The 27,907-nt window shown below is 37.7% G+C and overlaps 1 protein-coding gene across 1 annotated transcript in view; it reads left to right on the top strand.

Moving 5' to 3' along the window:
* Positions 1–27,907, top strand: part of LOC135217916 (uncharacterized) — a gene marked incomplete in the record, with an annotated part of 536,838 nt that overhangs the window by 476,103 nt on the left and 32,828 nt on the right. The window contains 8 exon segments of the mRNA XM_064254001.1: positions 4,609–4,756; positions 4,929–4,995; positions 5,894–6,026; positions 10,717–10,857; positions 11,665–11,746; positions 13,268–13,403; positions 17,464–17,616; positions 17,743–17,935. Coding sequence (XP_064110071.1) covers positions 4,609–4,756; positions 4,929–4,995; positions 5,894–6,026; positions 10,717–10,857; positions 11,665–11,746; positions 13,268–13,403; positions 17,464–17,616; positions 17,743–17,935 — 1,053 coding nt within the window.

Here is a 27,907-nt window from a genome sequence, read left to right on the forward strand (position 1 = left end):
ATGCGCATTACGATTATAACAATTACATGTATAGCTGATAACAATCTGCATGAATAACTGGTAAACTGTTCTGCAATGACAGTTGAGTATAGCAATTATTTACAATAGGTACGAAAGTCAAGATGTCATGACGCATAATACAGAACTTAAAAGAACGTTCTAATTCAGAAAAATAATTACTTAAATTTGAGTCAGAGTCGAGTTACTTTTTCAATAACGAATATTTTTCAAATTATTCATCATAATATGTAAAATATTGATGTTTTACTACTTATTAAAAATTAGCTAAGAGCACGCGTTCTCGTCATCTTCTACCAAAACAGCTGTTTACTCCTGGCTTGTTGTTGGTGAGAATCGGTTTGTTTCGATTGTTGTGATAAAAGTGCTCCAGCGTCTGTGGGTACAAGTGGTGTGCGATTTATCACAGGAAATGGAAAGTTTGTTGACACAAGCGATCCATAAACATCGAGATGGCGTCAATCTTCGAAACATTTTTAGTTGTAAGTAAAAATTTCTAAGCGTTTTGTGAGATTTCCACTGCCGTGGGCGCCATTTTCAGTACCCTCTGTTTTAAATCTTAAAATTTGCTTAATTTTTAAACTTGGAGAAAATACTTACTTCGCCGTATTTTACTTGAAAGGAGAGTAGAGGTCTTTTAGCTCCGTTTCTCACCAACAACAAGTCGCGACTGATGCCCATCTCGGGTGTCCAGGACGCGTTTATAATTGTACTTTTTCGGAGGGTGGCTAGGTGTTGATTGTAGGTGGCCCTGCTTGGCCTGCTGTGATGTTTTACCCTAATATATATATTATATATATATATATATATATATATATATATGATATATATATATTATATATATATATATATATATTATATATATATGATATATATTATATATATTATATATATATATATATATATATATATATAGTATATATATATATTATTATATATATATATATATATATATATATATATATATATATAGATATAATATATATACTATATATATATATATATACTAATTATATATATCTATATATATTATATATATATATATATATATATATCATATATTATATATATTATATATATATATATATAATATATATATATATATATATTATATATATATACACATGTATATATATATGTATAGTATACTATATATTTATGTATACAGGCAGCAACCCTCATAATATATAAAAATAATGAATATGCATAATTTCCTTGGCTCTTAAAAAGTTATGCCTTACTTCACTGTATCCAATAATACTGTATATAGTTTCATATTACTATAGTATTATAAAATACAAAGTGATCAATGTTTTGGTTCGGAAAAATCAGCTGAGGGCTGAGGTAGGTTTTTTGCCCTATTTAATGCAGTTCAGAGCAATTTTCTTGCTTCTGTTTAGCATGAATAGATCTCTAGAATCTATTTTTATGGGACAAGGTAATATTTTGTTATATGAAGTGCTTCCAAGTTGAAATATGACTTAAATACATCTTTTTGTGAACTACACCAAGTTATTTTTTCATTAATAGATGGTTGAAGCATGCTTTTTGTGTAAAAAACAAATTCCGTTCGCTATTTCCATCCTATTTCATTATAATAACGGGAATGTGTTCTTTCATGGCCAGTGTTTTTTTATTAAAATACTTTTTCTCCACTATTATTTGCGATAGAGTTGCATCCATGTTGCTGTCAGCTACAACTTTAGCTTAAATTTAGCAGTACTATATTTCCTTGCCAATATTTTCTCCATAACAAATAAAGGTAGTATAATGTAAAAATAAATAAGTCTTGTTCTACTTATTTTAATGTCATTTGTAACATAACTACGGTAATTTTTTACTATCGTACAATGGCTGAAATGCAAGCAAAACATTGTTATTATCAGATTCGGTTCGGTTTTTGAAGCAAAACAACTTTTTTCGTTTAGTTGTATATAGCTGTGGCATTTAAGCAATGACTATAACTTTACTAATGATAGTTTTATCGTTCTCTTGTGCTTTCTTAACTTAATAAACTAGAAGATATGATAAATAAGGAGATGTAGGCAACATTAGTACTTATCTTGAAAAAGGACTCTCTCTCTCTCTCTCTCTCTCTCTCTCTCTCTCTCTCTCTCTCTCTCTCTCTCTCTCTCTCTCTCTCTCCAGTAAGTTCATCGAATCTGACATTAAAGATTTTTTGTAACTACCATGCAGACCATAGTATTTTATTAGGCAAATGAAACTCCACATTTTTCATGAAGGAGTTATTACACATTAGGGCAAAATATCTGCCCGTGACACTGTCTAATGCATCGTTAACCAGTCTAGGGAACTGTAAGGTGGATTGTGGCGCATGTTGGCTTCTGAATTTTGGTTACTGATGATTTTCGGTTACCGTCAAGCCCCAGGAACAGAACCCTGGTCGGTAACCGGGGGCCTGCCTGTATACAGGCAGTCCTCAGATATCAGTAGCCTTGATTGATAACTGGATTTTCAGTACTGATATGCGCTGATCCCCACTTATGATTGCCAATCCCCGCTTATCAGCGCCAGTAACCGGGGATCGGCACTATTATCGCCAATTTTCAGTTGTCATTGTGTCGTCCGAGATGGAACCCCCTTCAATAACCAGGGACTGCCACCCGTATTCACATTCTCATGATTTCCCTAGTTATTGGCGATCTGGTTTTATGGTGCTTGTCTAGCGCCGAAAATCAGTAATTTTTGTTGCCGAAATGTACCGTCTGGTTATCAGCGCTGATACTTAACCCAACCGTGGTGTTATTAACCAGTTATCGGCACCAAAATCCCTTTATAGTGCCGATAAGCACCGAAAATTGCTAATTTTCAGTTATCAATGATTTTTGCTTATCATCATGCCATCAGAATGGAACCCCCATTGATAACTGGGGACTGCCTGTAGTTACTGTATATTCATATTGTTTTCATGACTAAATGTGATGAAACTATAGAATACTACTCAAGTGTAAGTTTTATTTTATTTATTTATTTTTTTTTGAGCTGTCAAAATAAGTGTTTTTAAGAGGGGTTTGAAGTAGTTGCAGATTTGAGCACACGTGGAGCGGGTTGCTGTCTGGTACACATCACCCTGCAAAAGCGGGGTCCACTGTATACAGGAAGTCCCTAGTTGTCAGCAAGAGTTACAGCTTTACGAGAAACGAAAATTGCCAATAACCGAAAATCGTCAATTTATGGCGCCGATAACCGGTTAATGGCACCTGTTAGGTATGTGTCGGTGCCAATAACTGGTCAATGGCACCTCTGTTAGGTATGTATTGGCGCCGATAACCAGAAATCAGCGCATTATGGCACCGGCGCTTGACAAGCCCCATAAAATGCCTGCCTGTAAAATATACTGGGTGTTAAACTGATTTATAGCAGTGCTGAATTATGTCGTATAACCAGACTACAGACTTAACCCTTAAGATCTGGACTAAAAAAAAACATGCAGCAACCCAGACCAGGCAAACTTTGAGGTCAGCGAATTTAAGAAAAAACACATCAATGGAAAGAGGAAATGTACATGGTGTAAGAAAATTTTTTTTTAAATTTGCTCTACCTTTCACGGGAAGTTGAAAATGACTATGTATGTATTACTTACAACCCCTTGTGAAGCCTCTTTTACAAGATAATTATAAATTATACCAAGTTATACACGTTTTTCCTAATAATTAATTTTATTTTATTTTGTAATATTATAATTACAGCTCACACTAAAACCAACAGCAATCCATGGGTTTATTTATAAGCAAATAAAAGATGTCATGGAAGAAAGGGGAGCATGACATTCCCCCTTGAAGTCCAGAATGCAACTAAACTCATGAGATGCCCATTTGATTAGAGGGACCTGAGAGTTCAGTTGCCAAGAGTCATTTGTAACCCATTGAAGTAATGGAAACTCTCTGCCACTCGATCTCGCCAAATTGTATGGCGCGTAATATTGATGCTCACCAGGAGTGAATCCATCTACCACTCAAAACCTGTTATCGCTACACATATGATCATATCAGCCCATTAAGGGTTAAAGGTCATAAATTTTATGGGCTGACCTTTTTTCTATCAAAACTAAATGGGAATTTGGTATTTCTTTTATTAACTAGTATTTTACTCTGTATTTTCATCTTAAATCATTTCTTTTCTTTGCTCTGCTTTATTCTCATTTTATGTTAGGAACAATCAGTTTTGCAGCATTATTTTCCCATTTATTTCATTACTCCTGTGCGTAGTAATGCTTCACCATTATGATCAGCAGTATAGAATAGTTATAATTACTGAACAAATTTGTTTGATGAACCTGATGTACATGAGAATGCTATAGATTTAATATTTTTCATTATTCTTCTGTGTGATATCTAAAACATGACTTTGATTCAGTTTAGTCATTTTTATGGAAAAAATATCATCTGTAGATGAATTTAAAATTATCATAATGTTATTCAGTGGTAATTACCAAATCACTACAGTACACATATTATCAAAACACTGCTTTTGAAATATTTAATATGCTGAGCCAATACGTAGGTACTATGTATTATAAGTAAGATTTATATAGAGTAGTTATTATTAAAGTAAATTCTTGTTTAACAGGTCACATCACAAACTTTGAATATTTGACACAACTCAACAAACTTGCTGGTCGCTCATTTAACGATCTGATGCAGTATCCAGTTTTCCCTTTTATTCTCTCCAATTATACATCTGACACTTTGTACCTGAATGACCCATCGGTGTATCGGTAAGAACTTTAAGTTGGTTTTAATTTTATTTCCAAAATGTCTATGTATTTAATTTGATCTGATCTATAATTATGGATTACTGTATCACATTGTAGTAGATGTTTAAAAATTTACCATGTTCTGAAAGTCCTGTGAAAGTTGAACTTTCAAACTGTTTTAATTTTGTTACAGTAATTTGAAGAAACCAATTGCTGTTCAAGATAGTGCCAAAGAGGATCACTACATAAGTAATTATGAGGTAAGCAATTGTATAATTCTCACTAGTAGTCATTAACAGTAAATTTAAGTTAACAATGAATGAACTTCATTAAATGAAGATTTCATGAAAAATTATTTGATAGCTTTTTACGCATTTTTTTTTTAAATATAAAGAAGACTGATGAGACATATTGTTTTTTATTTCTGAGATGAAATTTCAGATTTCATGTTGAAGATTCTTTGCTCTTTTATTCATCATTAATTTTTTTTTAAACACTAGACTGAAATTACAGTACCATACTAGTCATCATCATTGGTAACACTTTTTCTGACATTTTTTCATTTAGGAGTTCGGCATGATAATAGTTCTTCACTCTCTTTTGTCATGTACACTGTAACCCTAAATTCAAATTTTGCAGTCGAAGGTATCTCTTTTAACACTATCTTTTACATTGAATACATATGCATAGAACTGATCTTTTTGTTGACTACAAATGCATAAACTAAATTCTCCCTAGGTACATATCTTCCATGACAACCATATGGACCATTTCTCAAGTATATGCTCTTCTATGTTATTCATATTAGCTCATCATAACCTTAGTTTTGCACACACAGCATTTCAGTATCATCTTATGTATTCCAGATTTCCATCTTTTAAATATTTTGCAACTTGCAACCTCTTCAGCTTTTCTGTTATAACTTGAACTCATATGCAAAGAGCAGCTCTAAGAGGCCTATGTTACTGCACATAGCTCTAAGGGGACCTTCCTTTTAACACTTTTGAACATCCTCCATTACCAAGTACCAAAGGAGTCTGTGCTGACAACTAACAAATACCATCATTCATCTCATATTTTTCATATATACCTGCTTTTGTCTCTATTATAGACCTTGTATTATGTATGGTAAAATCTGGCTTTAACCCCTTTGAACAGATAACGACAACAATGACCCAAGATGCAAGGGATGGTCCTTATCATTATGGTTCTCATTATAGTAATTCCGGTATTGTTCTTCACTTCTTAGTACGGCTTCCTCCATTCACACAGTTATTCCTTCGATACCAAGGTTAGATTTGTTTTTTTTAGGCTTTAGATTTGGGTAATGTTTATATCAAAGATGTAGAAGTAATGCCATATAACCAGTACTTTAATGTAAAAAATAGTGTCAATTTTTGCAAAAAATTTGTATTCCTGGGAAATATTTTATTTCTCAATGATTATGAATTTGCTTATCACCATGTCTTTACTGAATTTTATTCCTTTTTTGTTTTCTTAATTTTTATTCTGTGGAATTCAACAGCATATATAGAAGGTAGTGATGAATATTGAAATATCAAAGTAGGTATCTAAGAAAGTATTACATTTGGACTCCATTTACTGTATTTCCTGGAATCCAAAACCCTCCGACCTCAAAGAGATACCCCAGTTTTGACTAGCAAAATTGAAAAATAAAATTGACAAAAATAAGATTGCACTGCCATTTGTAGATGGCTGTGTGTCCATTTAGCTATTTTGATGTATTTAAGCTCTGTGGCTTCATCTGCTTTAGGATATTAATGATTGTAGTCTTGTCAATTTATTATAAAATATTTTGTTATATGTTTTTTCATGTGCATTAATTTTCATAAAGCTTTTTTGAAGTTGACATAACAGCAAACAAAAAACTTTACAGCTTACTGTGTAACATATACGTACAGTATAACATGCCCAGCTGTATTTCATAAAATATTTTCTTGGCCAACAGTGTCTCGGTGCATGCAAAATTTCAAGATTTTTATTGTATTTGATTAGTGGTATGCAGAAAGTTTAAGATAAAAGAAAAAACTAAACATCATAATATGAATCATTAGATTACTCTTATCAAAATACCACAGGGACAGGGCTCCCAAATAGAACATAGTCAAAGAATAAAGATTAAAATTGACGCAATACAAGTGTTACAATCAAGGAAAAATATCTGAAGCTTCAAAACCTGAAAGGATTTTGCATGTTGTTACCATTTGTAAAAGTAACATAAGAGCATGTGTGATTATGAGTGTCTTGCTATAGTTAAGTTTACTATGTGTGGGAATGAATCTTTGTAACTAGTACATACATTTTTTCTTGGGATGCTTTTTTTACTGTTCTAATTAAGGGTAAATTATCATGTTCATTCAGAGGTCATATATAGGAACTCTGATAACTGTCTAGCAAAGATGTCCTTCCTCAAGTTTTGGATAGACCTATATAAAATGTAACCTTCAGCCTTGAGAACATGTAAATTTCTGAGATTTGTACAGTAAAACCTTGGTTTTCATACATTATCTGTTCCGGAACCTCCAACAGTATCTGAAATGTACAAAAACCAAAACAAAAAATCCCATAAGGAATAATGTAAATATTATTAATGCATTGCAGACCCCCCAAAATATTTTTTTTAAATACATTTTACAGGGAATAAACAATTTTACATACAGAAAACAATGAGAAATGAATATAAATGAATAATTTAACCAAAAATGAACATTTAACTTTACTCTTACCTTTATGGAAGACTTGTTAGTGTATGGAAGACAGAGAGGAGGGGAGGAGGAGGAGGAGGAGAGGTTACTGTTTGGAAGGGGAATCCCCCTCCAGAAGGAAATCAGGTATCAAGAACCTATTGGGTTACTTCTCTATGTTTTTAGTGGCACTGTCTGAGATTACTTCCCCACTTCATTTTTTTACTGGCACTAGGACCAGCTTGAGAGTCACTGGACCCTTGCCCAATAACAAAACTGTCCAGAGACATTTGTTTCTGAAATATCTTCAATATCTGGCTAAAATGATATAAAACTTTGTCATTAAACATGTTAAGAGACATGGATTGCAACGTCTTTTTTAGGATGGTATGTCTCGACAAAATTTTTGACATCCACTTCACAAACATTTCTTTAATCACTGAAGTAGGCATAGTATCCCTTCTCTCTTCCTCCTCCTTGGATTCCTCATCTGCCGACTGTTGCTGTTCCTGCTGAAGGTCTTGCAGCTCCTCTGTGGTTAGCTCTTCCCTGTGGGCATCCACTAACTTTTCCACATCCTCGCCACTCACATCCAAGCCCATGGACTTCCCCAGAGAAAGTAGATTCCACAATAGCCGTTGGGTTGCGGGGTCAGCCTCAAACCTGTCAAAATCCCTTTAGAGGTAACACACTGGCCACAATTTTCTCCAAGCAGAGTTCATTGTTTTGGAAGTCAGTCCCTGCCAAGCTTTATCTATAAGGCTTATGCAGTTGAAGATACTGAAGTGATCCTTCCAGAACTCTCTTAGGGTCAATTCAGTGTTGAGGTCAATTCAAAGCATCTTTGAAACAGTGCCTTGGTGCAGAGTTTCTTGAAGTTTGAAATGATCTGTTGGTCCATGGGCTGAATAAGAGGAGTGGTATTAGGGGGCAAGGACTTCACTGTGATGAATTTAAATTCATCCAGCAACGGGTCCTCCAAGATAGGAGGATGTGCAGGAGCATTGTCCATTACCAGGAGGCACTTGAGGGACAATTGATTTCCTTACAGGTATTTTTTCACGCACGGGCCTAACACTTCATTGACCTACTTAACAAAAATTTGCTCATGACCCATGTTTTTTTATTGGCCTTCCACTTCTCAGTCAATTTATTCTTGATCACATTGTTTTTCTTGAACACTTGGGAAGTTTCAGAGTGATAAACAATTAGAACACTTGGGGAGTTTCAGTGATACAAGAGTAGGGGCTTCATTTTGAAATCCCCACAGACATTCCCACAGACCAAGTGTGTTAGCCTATCCTTCATAGGCTTGTGCCCTGGGAATGAACTTTCCTCCTGTGTGATGTAGGTCCGCTTTGGCCTTTTTTTTCCAAAACAGGCCTGTCTCATCACAATTGAAGACCTGTTGAGGGAAGAATCCTTCAGCCTCAAAATACTCTCTGAATTCATTTATGAATTCTTCAGTGACATTTTTATCAGAACTCACAGCCTCCCCATGCCATACAACATTATGTATGCCCGTATGCTTTTAAAATTTTTCAAACCAGCCTCTGCTGGTCTTGAAATCATTAAGAGTAGCACTTGTTGGCCTTTTCTTACTTAAATCGGCATGCAACATCCTACCTTTCTCACAAATGATTGCTTCAGACACACTATTCCCCCACTAACTGTTTTTCATTGATCTACACTAACAACAGCTTCTCAATATCTTCATCTAGTTGCAATCTCTTTCGATAACGACGTGACCCCTTCCACAACATCAGCTGCCTTGATTTCATGTTTCTTTGGTAGGATAGAGCCAGTTGTCAACACTGACTTGCCATATATCCTAGCAAGATGAGCTACATGTGCACTGCTTTCTCACTTCTCTACAAGTTCTGTCTGGAATTCTATCATATTTCTGGTCGTTTTTACCGAAAGGCTACCACTTGCAACTTTCTTTGGCCGCATGATGGCTTCTTTGTAATGAGTTTTAATGGCAAAATAGCACAAAACACAGCAAACACATGCAGTGATGCAGACTGCAAGTGCGGTGATGCTTGTTCACTGAGAAACAAAGCCAGAATGGGTCACAAGAGAAGATGGGGTGCTTTGTTTGGGCACTTGATATGGGGGTGTAGCATTTCCGAGTGTACAAAAACCGAGGAAACGTACGATAATGAGACAAAATTTTGTAGAACAAAGTACAAAAACCAAAATGTACAAAAAGAGACTTATAAAAACCAAGGTTTGACTGTAGTATTAGAAAAAACGTATCATCTTTGATGTGGGGAAGTATGGTATACATATCTTTTTACATTTTTTCTTTTTTTTCTTTTACTGTTATTTGCCTCAAGATGATACCATTAAATATTTAACATACGTTTTTTTTTAGGTTGGTTAGTAGTTCCTGTTATCTCGAAGCAGTGTTGATGGTTTAACCATTTAGATTTTTTAGGGTGTTCAAAGCTTGATGTGGCAAAGCACAATTAGGATTTATTTATTGCTGAAAAACCCTAAATAGATGGATTATTTTACACCTTGAAAAAAGTATACAGTTCATTAGCGGTAGTATGTATTTATGCCTCTTCTTATACTTTTATAAAAAAGTAATGGACAAACATACAGTGGTCCCCCCATATTTGCGGAGATGTGTACCAGACCCCCCTGTAAATTGTTAGAACCCGCGAATAGTGGGAATCCCTATAAAAACATTGGAAACAGCCTATTTTGTTAGTTGAAACTCAAGAAAAACCCACTTAAAATTTTTTTACTTGGTTTTTTTAATAGTTTTATCACAAAAAGTGCATTTTTATGATGAAACTGATAAAAAAATCTGGAATTTGTGGATATTTCTCATAGGTAAATACTGCAAGTATGGGAATTTTCTGCGAATAATGCAGGGAAACGTTCCCGAGAGAAGTCCTCTAATCCGGAGAACGCGAATACAGGGGTCCACTGTATTTGTTTTTTATTTTCAACTGGTTTAATGATAAAATTTTTTATTAGCCTCTACTTTAATGGGGAATTATAGTTAAAACATCCTCTTACCATTTTCCAGATATTATCATAATGCTGTCCATCACTGAAATATTTATGTTTTTAAGATGACATTATATATTTGACGTGAAAATTTCAAGGTAGAAAAATTTTGATATTTGATTTAATGGGAATTTCAAAGGTTTTAAGTAGTAATTCATATACTATAGCCACAGGAATTTATTGTTAATTGTCATAATTTGATACAAATGGAAGGTTTGATTCATGACTAATAGAGTAATATAACTTTAACAGATGGAAACTTTGACATACCTGACCGAACTTTCCACTCCATGCACACTTCATGGCGTCTTGCTTCAAGAGATTCCACAACAGACTTTAAAGAGCTCATTCCAGAATTTTTCTTCTTACCAGAAACGTTTCTCAACTCTGAAGGTAAATTTCAGAAATATTTTGGCAGTACAGTACATACTATAAAGATTTTGATTGTTGATGATGATGATACTTTTGTGTATGGTTGTATCTATGTTCTTGATATTTGACGTAGAGTTTTGTACTTTAGTAAAGATTATATAGTGATACCTTATTAGAAACATATGCCATAGTATATCACTGCAGTACAGCCCAGAACAAATAATCATTGTTGGGGACAAATCCTTTCAAGACATGTAATTAGAATATCTTAACGCTTTCAGGTAACGTATGTATTTATATTAAGAATTGTGTATAAACATAAGTATGATGATGATAATAACAGTGTATGCTAATCAGTAGATCTTCATGTAACATAAAACTTGTATAATGAGATATATTTCAGTTTTTTAAACTTCTAAAATGTTCATGATGATTTATGGTGTAGTAATGTTAACAGAAGAAAAACATTATTTTTAGGAGAATTGTAAGTCAGATGAAAAATGTACAAGTAGATAACATTCATTCACAGTAAAGGCTCAGTGCTGACACAAATCTAATGTGTGACATTTTTAATGTTGTAAAGATGTGATGCAAATTTTTAATGCCACCCTTCGTAGCCACATTAACTTTATTTTATCTTTTGTGTGATTATTTTATATTTGAGTGATTGTTCTCAGTTGTATGTAATTTATAGTGATAAGGTAATATTATTTAAGAGTTTAATATTAATTCCAGTTTGGTCACAAATAGTTTTCTTGTATAATGTATGTACTGTATGTTGTTGGGAAGAGTAAAAAAAATTTTTTGTTATCAAAAAAAATGTTTCAGGATTTAATTTTGGAGTTCGACAAAGTGGCGAAAGGGTACACCATGTTCATTTACCCCCATGGTGTGGTGGAGATCCACGCAGGTATGTATTTCCTTTAATTTAGATACTGAGTTGATGTCTTTTATGTACTACAGTAGTGAAGTTAAAATAGTATTCAGATTGTTCATAACATTACTTTCACGGCTGTAATTAGTGCTGGCAGAACTGTCTTAATAAGAAAGAACTGGGCAAAAAATCACATAAAATGATTGGGAATTGCAATACCTTTATAACTTGTGACTCAACCTTGGACCAAAATTTTATCTGGGGGGGTTGGGATTGATTTTTAAGAGCTAAGCCATTTCATCACCTGTCAATTTCTTTTGTAAGCTCCTCTGAGGAAGAACAGTGGCTCTGCTATAAAAAAAACAGGTCTTGATGAAGGAAAAATTTATTTTTGGCAGCCACCAATAGCCCTCAAACCCACCCACTTTCCATGACGAAAGGCATGGGACTGGGGTGAACAATTATCCTGCACAGACCTGAAACAGTAATGAGCAATTGGCTGACTTATAAGGAAAAAGTAATGAGGAAATGGCTGATTATAATGCACGGTTGTTGTAGGTAGACAGTGTAGACAAAGAGCTAGAACCCTTTTGACTTGAGTTCTTATATTCTATCATTGTGCCAATATGCACTATTCTGGCCAACACCAAGTGGAAGAGAATTCTTTGAAATATAGACTTGCAATTTTATCATCCTATGCTAATTAAACCTTGAAATGACAGCATTTTAGACTAATTAGGCTAAAGCTAGCATAACCTATCATAGTGTTTTGATTCCAAAAAATAGCCTAGGCTTACATAAACTTAGCTTAGCCTGGACAATATTGCCAAAATCTTGACTTGAATACTACGTACACAGGGCCTGCTCTATAACCATCTCTGGAAATGCTTACACTTTCACTGTGTTGGAGCTTAAACCTCTTATTGAAATATAGTTCTTTTTCTTTCACTGCTTATTTTGTATATAATTTTTAAATATTTTTAAATATATATATATATATCATCTATCTATATATATATATATATATATATATATATATATATATATATATATGGGGTATATATTATATATTTATATATAATGTATGTATATATATGTATGTGGAAGGAGCTGGCAAGAATGTTTACATAGGGTTTTTTTTTAGGGGTGATTTTCAATATCCAGAATTTTTTGTGGTCTTGCAGTGGCCTAGTCGCAAGGGTACTGGATTTTCAAGGTTGAACTGTGTCAAAATTTTTAGGGCTAGGATATGTATTAATTTATAAACCCCATACTTTTGACAGTATTTATTTTATAAAATGTTATGTTGACTTGATTAAAAATGTCTGTGTTTTTAATTCTAAGAATGTTTTTTCAATATTCCAGATATGGCTTTTTTCTAATTGAAATGTTTTCTGCAATATTTCTTCATGCAAATAATGCAAAGTTGATAAAGACATTTCAAAATAATTACATATGCAATATGTGTATTCATATATGTCTTGCATACTGTAATTTGAAAGTATAATTTTTTTGCATGTATTTGTGATTTTTCTAATTGTGAATGTATCTTTTTAGGTTTGTTTTAGTCCATCGAGCTGCTCTAGAATCCTCTTATGTAACACAAAATTTGCATAATTGGATTGATCTGGTGTTTGGTTACAAACAGACTGGTCGAGCAGCTGTTGAAGCCATCAATGTCTTCCATCCAGCTGTGAGTTTCATGTTTAGATTTATATGACACAAAATGCCAACAGTTGCTTCAATTGTAAATTATTTTATTGAAAATAAGAAAATTGCATGCTCATGCCTTAACCTTATAGCAATTGCTGATCAGGTTCTCTTAAGTAGGGTTGTTTTGCAGTAAGTACAGTATTGAAATTATGGTTACCAGTATGAATTATGAATATTTCAGGCGATTAATTGATAAGTCATGTCACTGTTAGCCGTACATATAGTAGTGTGACTACTGCTACAAGACCTACCCCAAGTGGAACAGTGTCTCTTTAGCAAGTTCTGGTCATCCATTTATTTTGCTGTATAAAAAGGAGATGAATTCATACCCCCATTGTACCTTCCTATTAGACTGTAGTGGGGGAAATAATATGCTAGCCTTGAAATGTATAATTTTTGAGAGAATTAAAAAAAAGGACCAAGGACACTTAACTGGGTCAGTGAAGAAAGGAATGTTGTTATTGCATTTGGTGGCATGTAAGACTTTCTCTCTCTCCAAAACAGCTCGTATATGTGAAAGGAAGGCCTCTGGCAGGCTAATGTTATCCCCAGAACTCCTTGTTGTAGGCTAATTGTACCCTTGATGGTCGGTACCACCTTCCCCAACTCAATGATATTTACTTAATTGATATTATTACAGTACGTATATAAAAGGAGTTACAGTGGTACCTTGACATACGAAAGGCTCAACTTACGAAAAATTCGAGTTACGAAAGCAAATACAAAGATTTTTTTGGCTCTACATATGAAAATAGTTCAGGATACGAAAGGTTGTTCCTGTAAAGTCCCGAGATTCGCCCGGACCACAGATAACAATTTTGAAACTCGCGCGCCGCCAACTGAGTAGACTCGCCACCATCCTCCCGCTCTCCCATTGGTTCCTGATGCTAGTCACTGCCATAAGATCCTGCTCTCCTATTGGTCAGCATCTCTCCCATCATGCATCTACATAGCGGTGTGCTTTTTCGGCCACTCGGTAGCAGCATCGTTTCTATACGCACGCGGAATTCGTTCGTTCTATATGATTTCGTTTATTAATGTATATTCATTAGTGATTTCGTTGTAGTACTACTTTATCGTGTTGTGTGATAACTTTAGTACATACGTACAGTTCATAACTTAATTACGTACAGTATATACATAGTCACGGAAAGAAGAGGATGCTTTCTTTGGAGACAAAGATGGAGATAATTAAAAAGTATGAAGCTTGCATGCAATTGAGTGTGATCGCCAAGGAATATGGCCGAAATTCGTCGACGATAGGCACCATCCTTAAGCAGAAGGAAGCCATCAAAGCAGCTACACCTTCCAAGGGCGTGACTATTTCGTCTAATAAGAGGAGCCACGTGCATGACGAGATGGAAAGGCGGCTGCGTGTCTGGATAACGGACAAAGAAATCGCTGGCGATACGTTAACCGAGACGGCAATCTGCCACGAGGCCAGCGCTATTTTCAGCGATTTGATTGCCCAGGCCGAAGACGACGGAGGAGAAGGGACACCAACGCCAACCCCAGATTTCAAGGCTTCTCATGGGTGGTTCGAGAAATTCCGTAAATGGACTGGCATCCATTCGGTGGTACGGCACGGGGAGGCTGCCAGCTCGGACATGAAAGCGGCCGAAGCTTTTATTAAGACGTTTGATGAGATGACGATCAAGGAAGGCTACAGTTCTCAGCAAGTCTTCAACTGTGATGAGACTGGCCTTTTTTGGAAAAAAATGCCTCGTCGGACGTACATCACGCAGGAAGAGGAGAAGCTACCTGGGCATAAGCCTATGAAAGACAGGCTTCTGCTCGCACTTTGTTCCAACGCCAGTGGGGATTGCAAGGTGAAGACCCTACTTGTGTATCATTCGGAGACTTCGAGCTTTCAAGGCCCGCAAAGTACTAAAGGAGAAGCTTCCAGTGATGTGGAGGGCTAATGCGAAAGTCTGGGTAACGAGACTTTTGTTCACCAAGTGGGTAAATCTGTGTTTCGGCCCGACAGTGAAGAAATTCTTGGAAGAGAAGCGCCTCCCCCTGAAATGTCTGCTGGTGTTGGACAATGCCCCTGCTCACCCTCCTGGCCTTGAGGAAGATATCCTAGCGGAGTATTCTTTTATCAAGGTTCTTTATCTTCTGCCTAACACCACCCCTCTCCAGCCCATGGACCAGCAAGTGATATCGAACTTCAAGAAGCTGTATACGAATCACCTTTTCAAGAGATGTTTCGACATCACTGATACCACAAACCTCACCTTGCGTGAATTTTGGAAGGAGGATTTCGATGTTGTGATATGCATCCTACTCATTGATCAAGCTTGGCAGGAGGTTTCGAGGTGAACCTTGAATTCTTCGTGGAGGAAACTGGCCTGATGCCTTATCCGCCCGAGACTTCGAGGGATTCGACGTGGGCGAAGCTGGTGTAGATTCAGGAACAGTTGATGATCCTGAAACTGTTTCGCAACCAGATCTTGACGAGATCGTTGCACTTGGCAAGTCCATGGGCCTGGTCGTCGACGAGGACGACATCAATGACCTTTTCGAGGAGCACCAAGAGGAGCTTACGACGGATGACCTGAAGGAGTTGGAGGCCATGCAACATAACGTCATTCAAGAAGAGTTCTCTAGTAGCGGTGAGGAGGAGGAGGACGACGACCCTATGACAACAGCAGAAATTAAGGATGCTCTAGCTGCTTTTCATAAGGTGCAATCATTTGTAGAAAAGACACACCCCAAAAAGGCTTACACAGGTCATATGCTTGCGCAGTTCGATGACGTTTGCCTGAGTCGTTTCAGGAACATTGTGAAAAGTAGGCAGAAGCAATCTTCCTTGGATAGTTATTTTTCAAAGAGGCCTTTAGTAGGAGTAAGGAAAAGGGAAGATCCAATTGATACTACAAAAAAAACAGAAAGTTGAAAGTGGTGAAGAAATTGAAATTTTGTAAAAAAAAAAAAAAAAAAAAAAATTAAAGTACATATAAAAATTTAAAAAAAAATTGTAAAAATAAAATTTTTTGTAAAAATTTAATATTAAGTTTATTGTAGTGTTATGGTTTTGTTAATGTGTTCTGTAAAGTTTAGTTTATGTTTCCTGACATTTTTAATGTGTTTCGTTAAGTTAAGTGTATGTACTATGGAGCAAATTTTCTGCTGTTTGTCCTCCTCCTTGTCGCCACTTTTGGAGATAGCCTCCCTTGAAAGGTAAGCTTCCACATTTTACTACATACGTACTTATGTACGTTCAGTATTTCTTGTATACCATGTACACTAATACACTTTATTTACAGGTACATATTAGTAGTACGTATTAAGTTAGGTATTAAATGGTCCAAATTGTTGTATTTCATTGTTTATTGGTCAATTTAGCTTTATTATAAAATTTACTGGGGTGTTTTGTAGGGCTTGGAATGAATTAGGCACTTTACTTGTAAAATGCGGTTCAAGATACGAAAAGCTGAGGTTGCAAAGGCCGCCTCGGAAAGGATTAATTTTGTATTTCAAGGTACCACTGTATTTCAAAGCACCAGCAAAGTTAAGACCACTGAGAAATATGCCAGCACATATGTGAAATGTGAGATGTGGGAGCTTTGACATGTGATGAGTGTGTTCAGTAATTGAGTGCATAGTATTGCCAAGCTATACTGCTAGCATACTTTTTACCTTATATGTGCTGTTTACAGTAATGTTTTCTGCTATTTCATAAGGTTATTTTGCTATACCTAAGGTTGTTTCATAATGTTTTCTGCTATAGTTAATGCTTTGTAATGTAATGCTAGCTTGCCTTTAAACATTACATGCTTAAATGCGCTAAAAACATGTTTTTCCTAAATATGCTGTACTACTACAATGGCAGAATATCCAATATATGCTTGTATGTCTTACATGCTATCAAATACAGTAATTGACAAAGTAGTACTTGTTCATGGAAGTGTTTTGGTTAGGTTTCTTGAAAAGGTAACAGTTTACTCGTATGCTTGAATAAGGACATTTGTTGGAATTGTACAGTAATAAGTATGTATGTGAATCAGATATAAACGTGACTTGTATTTTGCTTTCAGACTTATTTTGGTTATGATGTTGAGAATGGTGGTGATGAAATTAGCAGAGAAGCTCGAAAAGCCATGATCAAGACATATGGTCAAACCCCGCAACAACTATTTGTTAACCCTCATCCAACAGTCAACCATCCTGGGTTTACACAAAATCCAAATGTAAGGAATTGCTCATGTTATTTGAACTTCTATATCCAATTTCCACCTCTTCTGTATCCTATAATTAGGAATATTTTTTTTTACTAAAATTTATTCAATAATGTTTTTTCATAACTATGCTAACAGGCTCCTGAGGTGCTACATGAAGTCCGAGGATTGAGATGGGGCACTTATGCAGGCTCTCCAGCTGATGAACGTCCTGTCTTAGCCTTAGTACAAAACCTGAAAACACAGGCTGCTTTTATATCCAGCATATCAGCCACCGAGTTGCTCCTGATGCCTCCACACACACTTGTATTGACTGCTGGGGTTGATAGAGGTATTGTCAAGATTTCCAGTTTTGAATTTTATTGCAAATTTTAATTGCAAATGGATAAATTATATATGAAATTATTTTTAATGTGATATATATTCGACTCAAAAGCCTTGTAAATAGTGCATCTTGGAGTTTCTGTGTAAGACAGGTAGAGTAAGGAGTCAGTAAAAATTGTTGGTTTCTTGATGGTTTCTGAGTACATAAACTTGCTCAATACATTACTTGATTAGTAAAACCTGTCAGTTAAGTAATGATCATTAAATGTACGTATTTAAAAAATAATTTAATTGTTCAATAGAATTTTTTTTTTAATGATTACTGTATGTACTTTCACAATAACTTTCTTGAATTAGTTTCCCATAAGCATGTACTAGTATCCTAAATATGAAGTAGTTGTAAATATGGTAAATGCAAGTAAATTTGTAATTTTTGTCAAGTTAATCTGAATTTTTTGTGTACTGTACTTATTACAGTACATAATTTCATTAGTGTGGTTAAAGCAAAGTTTTTACATTAATTTGTAAAGTGCTTATGTTAAATTGCTCATTTACTTGTACATATATACAATGTAACCTTTTGTGTGTGCATGAAATTAGTATTGAAATAGTCTGAATAGTAGTTTTGTTTACTGCTCTTTTCCTGTAAGTAGATAAGCTTGTTTAAGATTAGTAGGTATGTTCAAAATAGTACTAAGTGTCTTGTTATTCATTAACCTTTTAAGCATCTTGTGTAATGCAGGCAGTACCAAAACATCCATTTTACCATTGAAAACTGCAACAACAAACCATGCAATTTCAGTGCTATTACTTGTATTCTTTTTATTATTTACTTATAGTACAGCAAAGGTAGACTAACATAAAAACTATCAATATATACAGGCAATATCCTTTTTATAAGAGGATCCACTAGTTGTTCATACGTGAACAAAACCTGAGGTCTTAACAATAGGATAATTTCTAGCGCCTAGCTGGATCCGGTTAAAAAGCAGATGAAAGCAAGGAATCTTGTGATATCTGGCAACGCATGCATAGATCGGGTGAAGAATGGTCGAAGACCATTCACCTACGACAACGTGTCAGTCTTTTCTTTGACCGCCTGGGCGAGAGTTGTGTTAACCTTTCTCGGCCTTTTCCCGGTTCATTTCCCGTTTCATTTATTTTAGTGTGTGTGTGTGTGTGTGTGTGTGTGTGTTGCCTGGTATTATGGCTTCTTCTGCTCCTTCTTGGCATCAGCATATGTGCCCCGGAGTTCCTGGTTTTCCGTGCTCTCATTTTTTGGCTTCAGCAGCATCCAACCCTCACATCACATGCAGTAGGTGTCGTTCGAGTTTTTTCTTCAATTACGAATCTTGCACGGAATGCTGGGCATTGCCTAAGAAGCAGTGGAAGTAGTTTTATGGCAAGAGATAACATCGAAGGGTTTCGACTCTTCCTACTTAGGAAGGTTTTGCGAACTATTCCTGATGTTTCGTCTCCCGCAGTAGTCAACCACCATAGTAGCGTTGTCCCAGCATCTCCTTCCTTTTCTTCCATTGATTTGTCATTGGAAGTTTCAGGAGGCAGCCAGGCCATCCGCCCTCCTCCCGGCCTCGTCTTCGTGAGTAGCAGCAGTCGGCCATCTTGTATTGCTCCGCCAGTGTCTGCCGCTACTTCAAGTCGGAGTGACGCTGCGGCGTCAGCACCGTTGATGATGTCACGGGTTCCATCTTGTGTATTCCTCCGTCAGTGGCGTCTCTTTCAAGGAAGAAGAAGAAGAGGGAGACCAAGAAAGAGATGGAAGGACTGTGTGAGAGGAGACTTACATGAGAAGGGAATTGATGAGGCAGAAGTGCAGGATAGATGGAAACGGCTTATCCAATGATGACCCCCTATATGGGATACAGCTGGGAAGAAGTGGCGTCTCTTTCGCCCTCGTACCGAGGGGAAGCCATGACGTCACTGCCGCTTATGACGTCACTCACATCGATGACGTCTCTCCCAGTTGTCTCCTCTGCTCCACCTTGCTCAGCCGTGACGTCATCACTGCCACCTAGTTCGCTCATGTGCCAGGCAGTGCTTCAGAGGTTGGACTCAGTATTGGATATGAAGTTGGCTGCCTTATCAGTTGGGAGGACTGGTAGGAAACGTGTTGCTTCATCCCCGCCTCTTGAGAAGAGTGAGCATAAGAACTAGTGCTGTCTTCCTCCCCCTCTTCCCCCTCTACGCCTCGTCGGCGTATCGAGCATTGGAAGACTAAAGACCTTGCCCTTCCTTCGCCTTCAAGGGAGGAACAACGTGGACATGTTCCTGAGAGTGCTGTGGTTTCAGGCAGTGTTATTGGTGTGCGTTCTGCAGGAGTTGCTTCGTCCTCTGCCTCGTATCTGGAGCGTGTGAGCCGGGCCCCACCTCCCCGTCCATGCACATCGTGAGCATGATGCAACCTTCCCTACCCATGCACGTGATGTTAGTGCTCCTTCTTCTCCAAGGCCTATTCGTCGCTGTAAAGACCTGAAGGCGCCTGTCAAGAAGTCGAAGGTAGTGAGCACGGAGTTGGTGCAGCTGGAGTGTTTCCCTGCCTCTCTCACAGGTGCTTCCAAAAGTTCGACTCTAAGGGATTCTCTGTCGGTCTCGAGTGTTCCAGTCTCTCTCTCTCTCTCTCTCTCTCTTCTCCTCTCTCTCTCTCTCTCATCTCGCCTCCCTCTCCCGCCCCATCCCCGCCCCCGCCACGCCCGTGACCATTCATGGACATGTGGAGTCATCTGTTGAGGTAGGTGATGTTCCTAGTGTTATAGTGGGTTCGTCTCGAAGGCCAACGCTTGGACCCAGCCCAGACAGGGGGGGGGTTTCGGACTGTTTGGCTGCTAACCCTTCCATTACTTTTGGTGGAGAAGGCGCATTACAAGAGCCTACACACCCTTCTCATTGTCGGTCTCCATTGCCAGAGGAGGAGGAGGGACACACGCAAGAGTTTCTGTCTTCCTTTTCAGAAGTTGTTGATGTCATTCGTGGTTCTAACAATTTGGAAAGTAGGACTCAGGCTCGATCGTCTTACACTCCTTCTTGCTTGGAAGCCTTATTGGGAGCTACTCAGGACCCCAAATCATCTCTTCTCCTTTGTCGGGGCACATTCAGTCTATGCTACGGGCTCTGTGTTTTTGTTGTCACGCCATCTTAACCCAGACGTCATTCACCGTAAGACGGGTTTGACTTTGGAACAGGTGAGGTCGGTGGCCCCGTCTTGTCTCCACAAGATGCCTCAGCTTTGGATTCTACGGCGACGGCCATGTTGCAGACAGTTTCTTGGCTGGACCTCTGGTTTGTGGTTATTGCCAAGATAGCTTCCGACAGGTCCCCGGAAGGGTTGGTGAGTGCCTCCTCGCTTGCCAGTCTGTTGCAGTTGGTGGGCAAGGCATTTTCATATTTGGCTCACCTCAGTGCCAATTTATGGGCTAATCCTCTTCTGATTAGGAGGGACGAAGATCTGTTGGAGTCCCAATTTTTGTTTCCTTGGACAGTGTGGTTCTGGGCATATTAGTCAACCAGGGAAGTCGAACCTCATACCCACTCAATGGATTCTCTACCTGGGCATGGTCATCGATACGACAGTGACAAAGGTTTCCCTTCGGATCAGAGATTGGAGAAGAAGTTGCAGACGGTAGTGCGCAGCTTCCTGTCAAAGTCACATCAGTCAGCTCATCAGTGGCAGGTTCTTCTGGGAGTGTTATCTTCCCTTGAGAAGCTGGTCCCTCATGGGCGTCTTCTTCTTCGGTCTCTGCAATGGAGACTGGGAGTATTCTGGTCTCCGGCGGGGGACTCTCCCCTGTTTATGGTTCCTCTGTCTCTGGAAGTGAGAGAAGACCTTCGTTGGTGGTTGGTCAACCAGAATCTGTTGAAGGGTGTCCCTCTGGGTTCTCTCCCACCGGAATTCTTTCTGTTCTCGGACCCCCCCCCCCCCCCTCGCATGTGAAGGGGTTTTGAATAAGTAGAGGGTCATTCTGTCGTTCTTATGTCAAACAACACCACAGTGGTAGCCTAGGTGAACAAACAGGGAGGCCTGGTTTCACATCAACTTCATGCCTGGACCGTTGAGCTTCACCGGTGGGCGGTCAGCAATTTGGTAGAACTCTCAGCCAGGTGTATCCCAGGGAAACGGAACGTGGTCGCAGACAAACTCAGTCACTGGGGTCGGATCCTAGGCACAGAGTGGTCCCTTCATCAAGTGGTGGTAGACAAGCTTTTCCAGATTTGGGGAAGTCCCATGATGGACCTTTTCGCGACGCGCTTCAACAGGAAGCTGGAGGTACTCTGTTCAGTAGTTCCAGATCCTTTAGCATTGGCAGAGGATGCATTCCAACATCCTTGGGACAACCTGGAGGTGTATGTCTTCCCTTCGTTTTGTTTGATGCGTCAGGTTCTGAACAAGCTGATGAGTTCACAGGGTCTCAGGATGTCTTTGGTAGCCCCTCTGTGGCCTCAGGCGGAATGGTTCCCAGATCTGCTGTCGTTGTTGTTAGAGGTTCCGAGGGAGATTATCCCTTGGCGACATCTTCTGTGTCAGCCCCATGCGGAAAGGTTCCACCAGTCAGTAGAATCCCTGTCTCTTCACGGTTGGAGGCTATCAAGTATCTCCTCCGAGCGAGAGGCTTTTCTCAGAGAACAGCTTGGCACATGTCCAGCAGTCTTAGAAAGTCAACCTCCACAGTTTACAAACGCAAATGGGCGATCTACTGTGATTGGTGTTGTAAACGGGGTTTTTCTCCACTCACAACCTCTATTCAGCGAAAAGCAGACTTTTTAACCTTCCTCAGAGACGAGAAGCGTTTGTCCTTTTCTGCTTTTAGAGGTTACAGGGAGGCACTGAGTTTGGTGTTACGCCTTAAGGGTATTGACATCTCTTCCTGGGTACTTTCCCTGCTAGTTAAGGGGTTTGAGCAGTTGAGTTCTCCTAGAGAGCTCAAGCCTCCGACGTGGGATGTTTCCTTGGTTCTTAAGAGCTTCACTAAGAGTCCATATGAGCCCTTGCGTCCCTCATCTGACAGGAACCTGACGCTCAAGACAGTTTTCCTTCTGGCTTTGGCGTCTTCCAAGAGGGTAGGAGAGCTCCACGTTCTGAGCTATGAGGTAAAGCACAATAGGGGTTGGTGGTCGATGTCCTTTGATTTGTCCCGGAATTTGTGGCCAAGACCTAAAATCCCTCGGTGCATGATGACAGGTTCACTTCGTTTTCCATTCCATCACTAACTGACTTTGCCGGTGGTGATGCTCAAGAGCTTTTGTTGTGCCCTGTCTGGGCCCTGCGTTGCTATCTTATAAGGACTCAGCACCTTAGACCAGGCTGCCGCAGACTCTTTGTTAGCACAGGCCGTACAAAGAAAGAGGTGTCTAAGAATACTATCTCTTTTTGGATACGGGAAGCCATCAAACAGGCATAGTTGACTCTTGATGATTCCACCACCACGTCTGTGCAGGCCAGAGCGCATGACGTCAGAGGTATTGGTCCCTCTCTGGCTTTCAAAAAGAACTTGGCTGTACATAGAATGCCGAGCGCTGGTACTTGGTTATGCCAGTCCACGTTCACCTCCTTCTATCTTGGATGTTGCCCACAGATCTACAGACACATTTTCCCTGGGTCCTGTGGTGGCTGCCCAACAGGTTGTGTAACTCATAGTTGCCCTTAACAGGACTCCTTTGTATCGTACCTAAGATGATTGTGTTGAAGAGAGAATGAGTGAGTTGGCTGGTCTCCTTCTTTCTCTTGTACCTTTCCTTCTTCCTTCGGGCGGTTTAAGGAATAGACACGTCATTCGCTGGACCGGTCTGATACAGGTGAGTAAGGTAGTCATGCTGGTAGTGTGGTCATCCTGGTAGTGTGGTCATGCATTATGCAAATATCTTACCCACTATTTGGTAGCATATGCTCCACTCCTTGGCAAGGTGGAGTTGGGAGTAATACAAACCCTGGTGTCTTGGTTTGTTATTAGACAGTCAAAGTTTCTCTTTGGTTCCCTATACAATGGTTATCTCATATATCATTGTATGTCACTCAGGTTCTGAGTGGTTAGATATCAATTTATCTAGCTTCTCAATGGGCTTCAGTCCCTCTCCAAGAACCATTTCTTTTGAGACCTGGACTGGTGGGTAGGCCCCCAGTGGTCTAGGATGTCTTAGATCTCCCTCCAAGTATGAGTCTATCCTATTGTTAAGACCAAAGGTTTGTTCGATTATGAACAAATGACAAATTTCCTAAGACAATTTGTATTTTCATAGCTACAAACCTGAGGTCTAAACGTTATACTGCCCACCTCTAGCCGCCCCTCTATTTGTTAAGTCATCCTGAGTTGGGAAAGACTTGACACGTAGTAGGTGAATGGTCTTCGACCATTCTTCACCCGATCGACGCATGCGTTGCCAGGTATCACAAGACTCCTTGCTTTCATCTGTTTTTTAACTGGATCCAGCTAGGCGCTAAAAATTATCCTATTGTTAAGACCTCAGGTTTGTAGCTATGAAAAATACAAATTGTCTTACAAAATTTGTAATTTTAAAAACAATTGTAGCTGACTAGGGAAGGTCACTGTTATTCATTATTATACCATGTACCACCACCAGTATAAATAAAGTTCCATAACCAGGTTTACTTTCAAAAGGTTAGGAAACTAATTTTAATCTTTTGTGATATGGTGTGTCCTATACCCAAGAATCGCCTTTTCTAACTAAGAAAGAATTTGACAATGCTAATGCGTTTTTATGTGGATTATAATTCTATTTAAGAAAATGAAGCCATAAAGGTATATTTTGGTTAACTTTCTCTCTGGTTCATTATCAGCTACAATGTTACCTACAGAATATGTAATGGAATTTTTTAATCAAATACTATACAATTTTCAGTTACCAAATGCATACCACTTCATTTATGCTAAGTCTTATACAACCTTAATGCATGAGAATAATGAAGCATAGTTTCTTTTTGATAAAAAATAAAAAAAGTTGCCACTCAAATCCTGTAGTTTCATTCGTAATAAAATATTATAAATGCTACTATACAAACTATCTTTAAGAAATTTACAGGATTATCTTTATTTTAGACTATTAAATTTCATGCCAGAATGCCTGGTAAAAATAATGGTATCCCTTGCATGAACTACAACATACTAATCACCTGAATTAACAAATGAAAACATGATCATCATTATTGTCATTTTCATAATGTGATGATTCTGAATTTAATAATTCTGGAGTGCTACTGTCAGTGTTACTAAAAGATTACTAAAAGATAATCTGTGTAAGATTATCTTTTTAAAACACTAGTGAAATGTATAAGATTGTACTTTTTGCTCATTTCAAACAGAACTCGGTGTATGAGGTCAAGTGCTGGCCTTATTATGTACAGTATTCTTAGAAACAGCTGACTCTGTAGTTACTTGAAATTGACTGTAGCCAGTGCATATAGTATTGAAAAGAGGATAGGAATTGACTTGCATAACCTTGACAGGTTAATTCTCTGATTTCACCTGTGCATGTAGTGCATATTTTTTTTTTTAGATTAGTTCATTCATCAGATGTATAAATACAAAGAGTGTGTGTGTGCTTGGGGCATACCATTCATATGGGGAACTGTGCATTAGTAATGAGCTTTTGGTGCAGGTGTATATAAAATAGCTGATGCTGTGGATAATTTCTGTCCAGGTGAATTTTATCTTTGTTCAACAATTAAAGGACAAACATGACAGTGACACTCTTGTTTTCCATGGTGCCATATGCTAAGGGAACATGGCTTAATGACGAAAAAAACTTTATTCCGACCCTAACATAATCAAACTTCCTTGCCTTGTCTGCTTTAAAGTGTACTCTGAATTGTCTTCAAACACATTTTCACAAGTGTACATACTCCATTCTCATTCACTCTTAGGCACTTGAATCTTAGCAACAGTACTGTTCTCTCTCTCTCTCTCTCTCTCTCTCTCTCTCTCTCTCTCTCTCTCTCTCTCTCTCTCTCTCTCTCTATTATTATTATTTACTACTAGGGATCAAGACTTTTCTTCAATAAATCCAGCCAGGCCCAGATTTAGACTGCCAGAAGTTTTTGCATTTATGGTCACACTTCCTCCTACAATACAGCTTCCTTCAAATAATGAATTCTTACTCTTCCATGTCTCCACAGTTTATTCAGACACAAGACCTACCCATCCTTAGTGTAATATTTTCATCCGTGCTTGACAGTCTTGTCTAGTAAACCCTGCTTTGCTTTGTTTAAAAAAATGCTCTAACATCCAGTGTTCACAGTTAAAACACAAATACAGGCAGTCCCCGGGTCACAACGGTGGTTCCGTTCTTGAGACGCGTTGTAAGCTGAAAATAGTCGTAAACCGGAACATCAGTCAAAAATCCTAAGAAAATCTTACTTTTATTGTTTTGGGTGCATTAAAAACTATGTAAACTGCATTCTTATTGCATTTTCCATTAAAAAAACTTCAAATATTGATTATTTTGTATTTTTGGAGTCATATTTCTTCTGCCAAATCAGCGTTGTAGGCGTCGTAACCCTGGAACCTGCGTCGTAAACCTGGAAATAATTTCTGATAAATATAATTGAAAAACATTGTAACCTCGGAACGTCGTAAGCTGAACCCGTCATAAGCCGGGCACTGCCTGTACTATACATTTTCTTTCATTTGTACTTTACCTATTCCACCGAGTGGAAATGTAATACATAACTAGAGATAGTACCTGTTTATGGAATGCAGCTTAGGAAACAGATATGTGACACAGGTGGTCCTGTCAGTTTGCTACCTCAGTTTGGCTAGTGTTATATGCTTCATGCTTTTATCAGACCCAAAGGTATTACAGTAACTACTGTAAACTCTGTTTTAAGAATTAATTTAAGTTTTTATGTCATTAGAAAATATATTAAAGATTATTGGTGATAAATTAGACATGCATTTTTAATGGATATTAAACCTGTGCTCTGAACTATTGGTATGCATCGTAAGTGCTGGGTTTTCAGAGGGGTGGTTTCTGTCTCTCAGATGAGAACATGCTTAACGATGTAAGTGTAATGCAGATTTTGTTGATAGTATGTTCTCAATCTGGATCATGTAGCTTCCAATTAATGTATCCTAGAAGTGGTTATCATACAAATTCTACAAAATCCTCATTGGTGTAGTGTGAATTTGTATTTCATCTTCATTCTATTCATTTTCACATAGTTTAAACAAGTTTTTTTTCTTCATGTTAGGATATCCCTCCCGTGGTCTACAACACCTAGGTAGAGGTAGTGTTGAACCTGTTATATACATGAAGAATTGTTAATTTTAATTTTCAAACAAGTTCATAGGTTCATGCAGACTACACTTTTGTTTTAATATAAAATATGTGATTATAGGGAGCAAAAATTAAGTTGGATAAAGTTTCTTGGGAAAATTGTCTGATGTTCTGTAATTTCAGTCTGGTGCACATATTTCTGGTTTTAAAAATTTCATTTATGAAAATGTCAGTGATAATTGATAGATGTGTTTGTTTAGGAGTTACTGAATTTTATTGCATTCCCCAAACTTGCAGATTTCACATAGTATTCTTGCTTATATGCTGACTATGGATTGTATGTTGGGTTTGATTAATATGAATATTAACCACTTAATACACAAGTTTTTGGGAGAAGTATTTTAAGTTAGAGTATTACTTTTCCCTTACACGAACAAAACTCAAGTCAGAAGTGTTTTTTTTTTTTTGGGGGGGAGGGGGGGGTTGATTTGTAGACCTTGCATCTGTGCATCAGAGCACTTAACATACATACAACTATGACTTCAAATTTGATGCTGGAATTGGATTTGGAAAAGTTTTTCATGAAGGTTATGGTAACAGCTCTTGCACAGCATGTCTTTAATAATTACTGTTGAAGTTTATACCATCTAACTACCATTAGAATAATAACTTGGTGAGAAATTATATTAAGAACCAAATTGCATGAAAAATGCACACATGGTTTGAATTATCTATA

The sequence above is a fragment of the Macrobrachium nipponense genome, chromosome 9 (assembly GCF_015104395.2).
Source record: "Macrobrachium nipponense isolate FS-2020 chromosome 9, ASM1510439v2, whole genome shotgun sequence".
NCBI classification, from domain to species: domain Eukaryota; kingdom Metazoa; phylum Arthropoda; class Malacostraca; order Decapoda; family Palaemonidae; genus Macrobrachium; species Macrobrachium nipponense.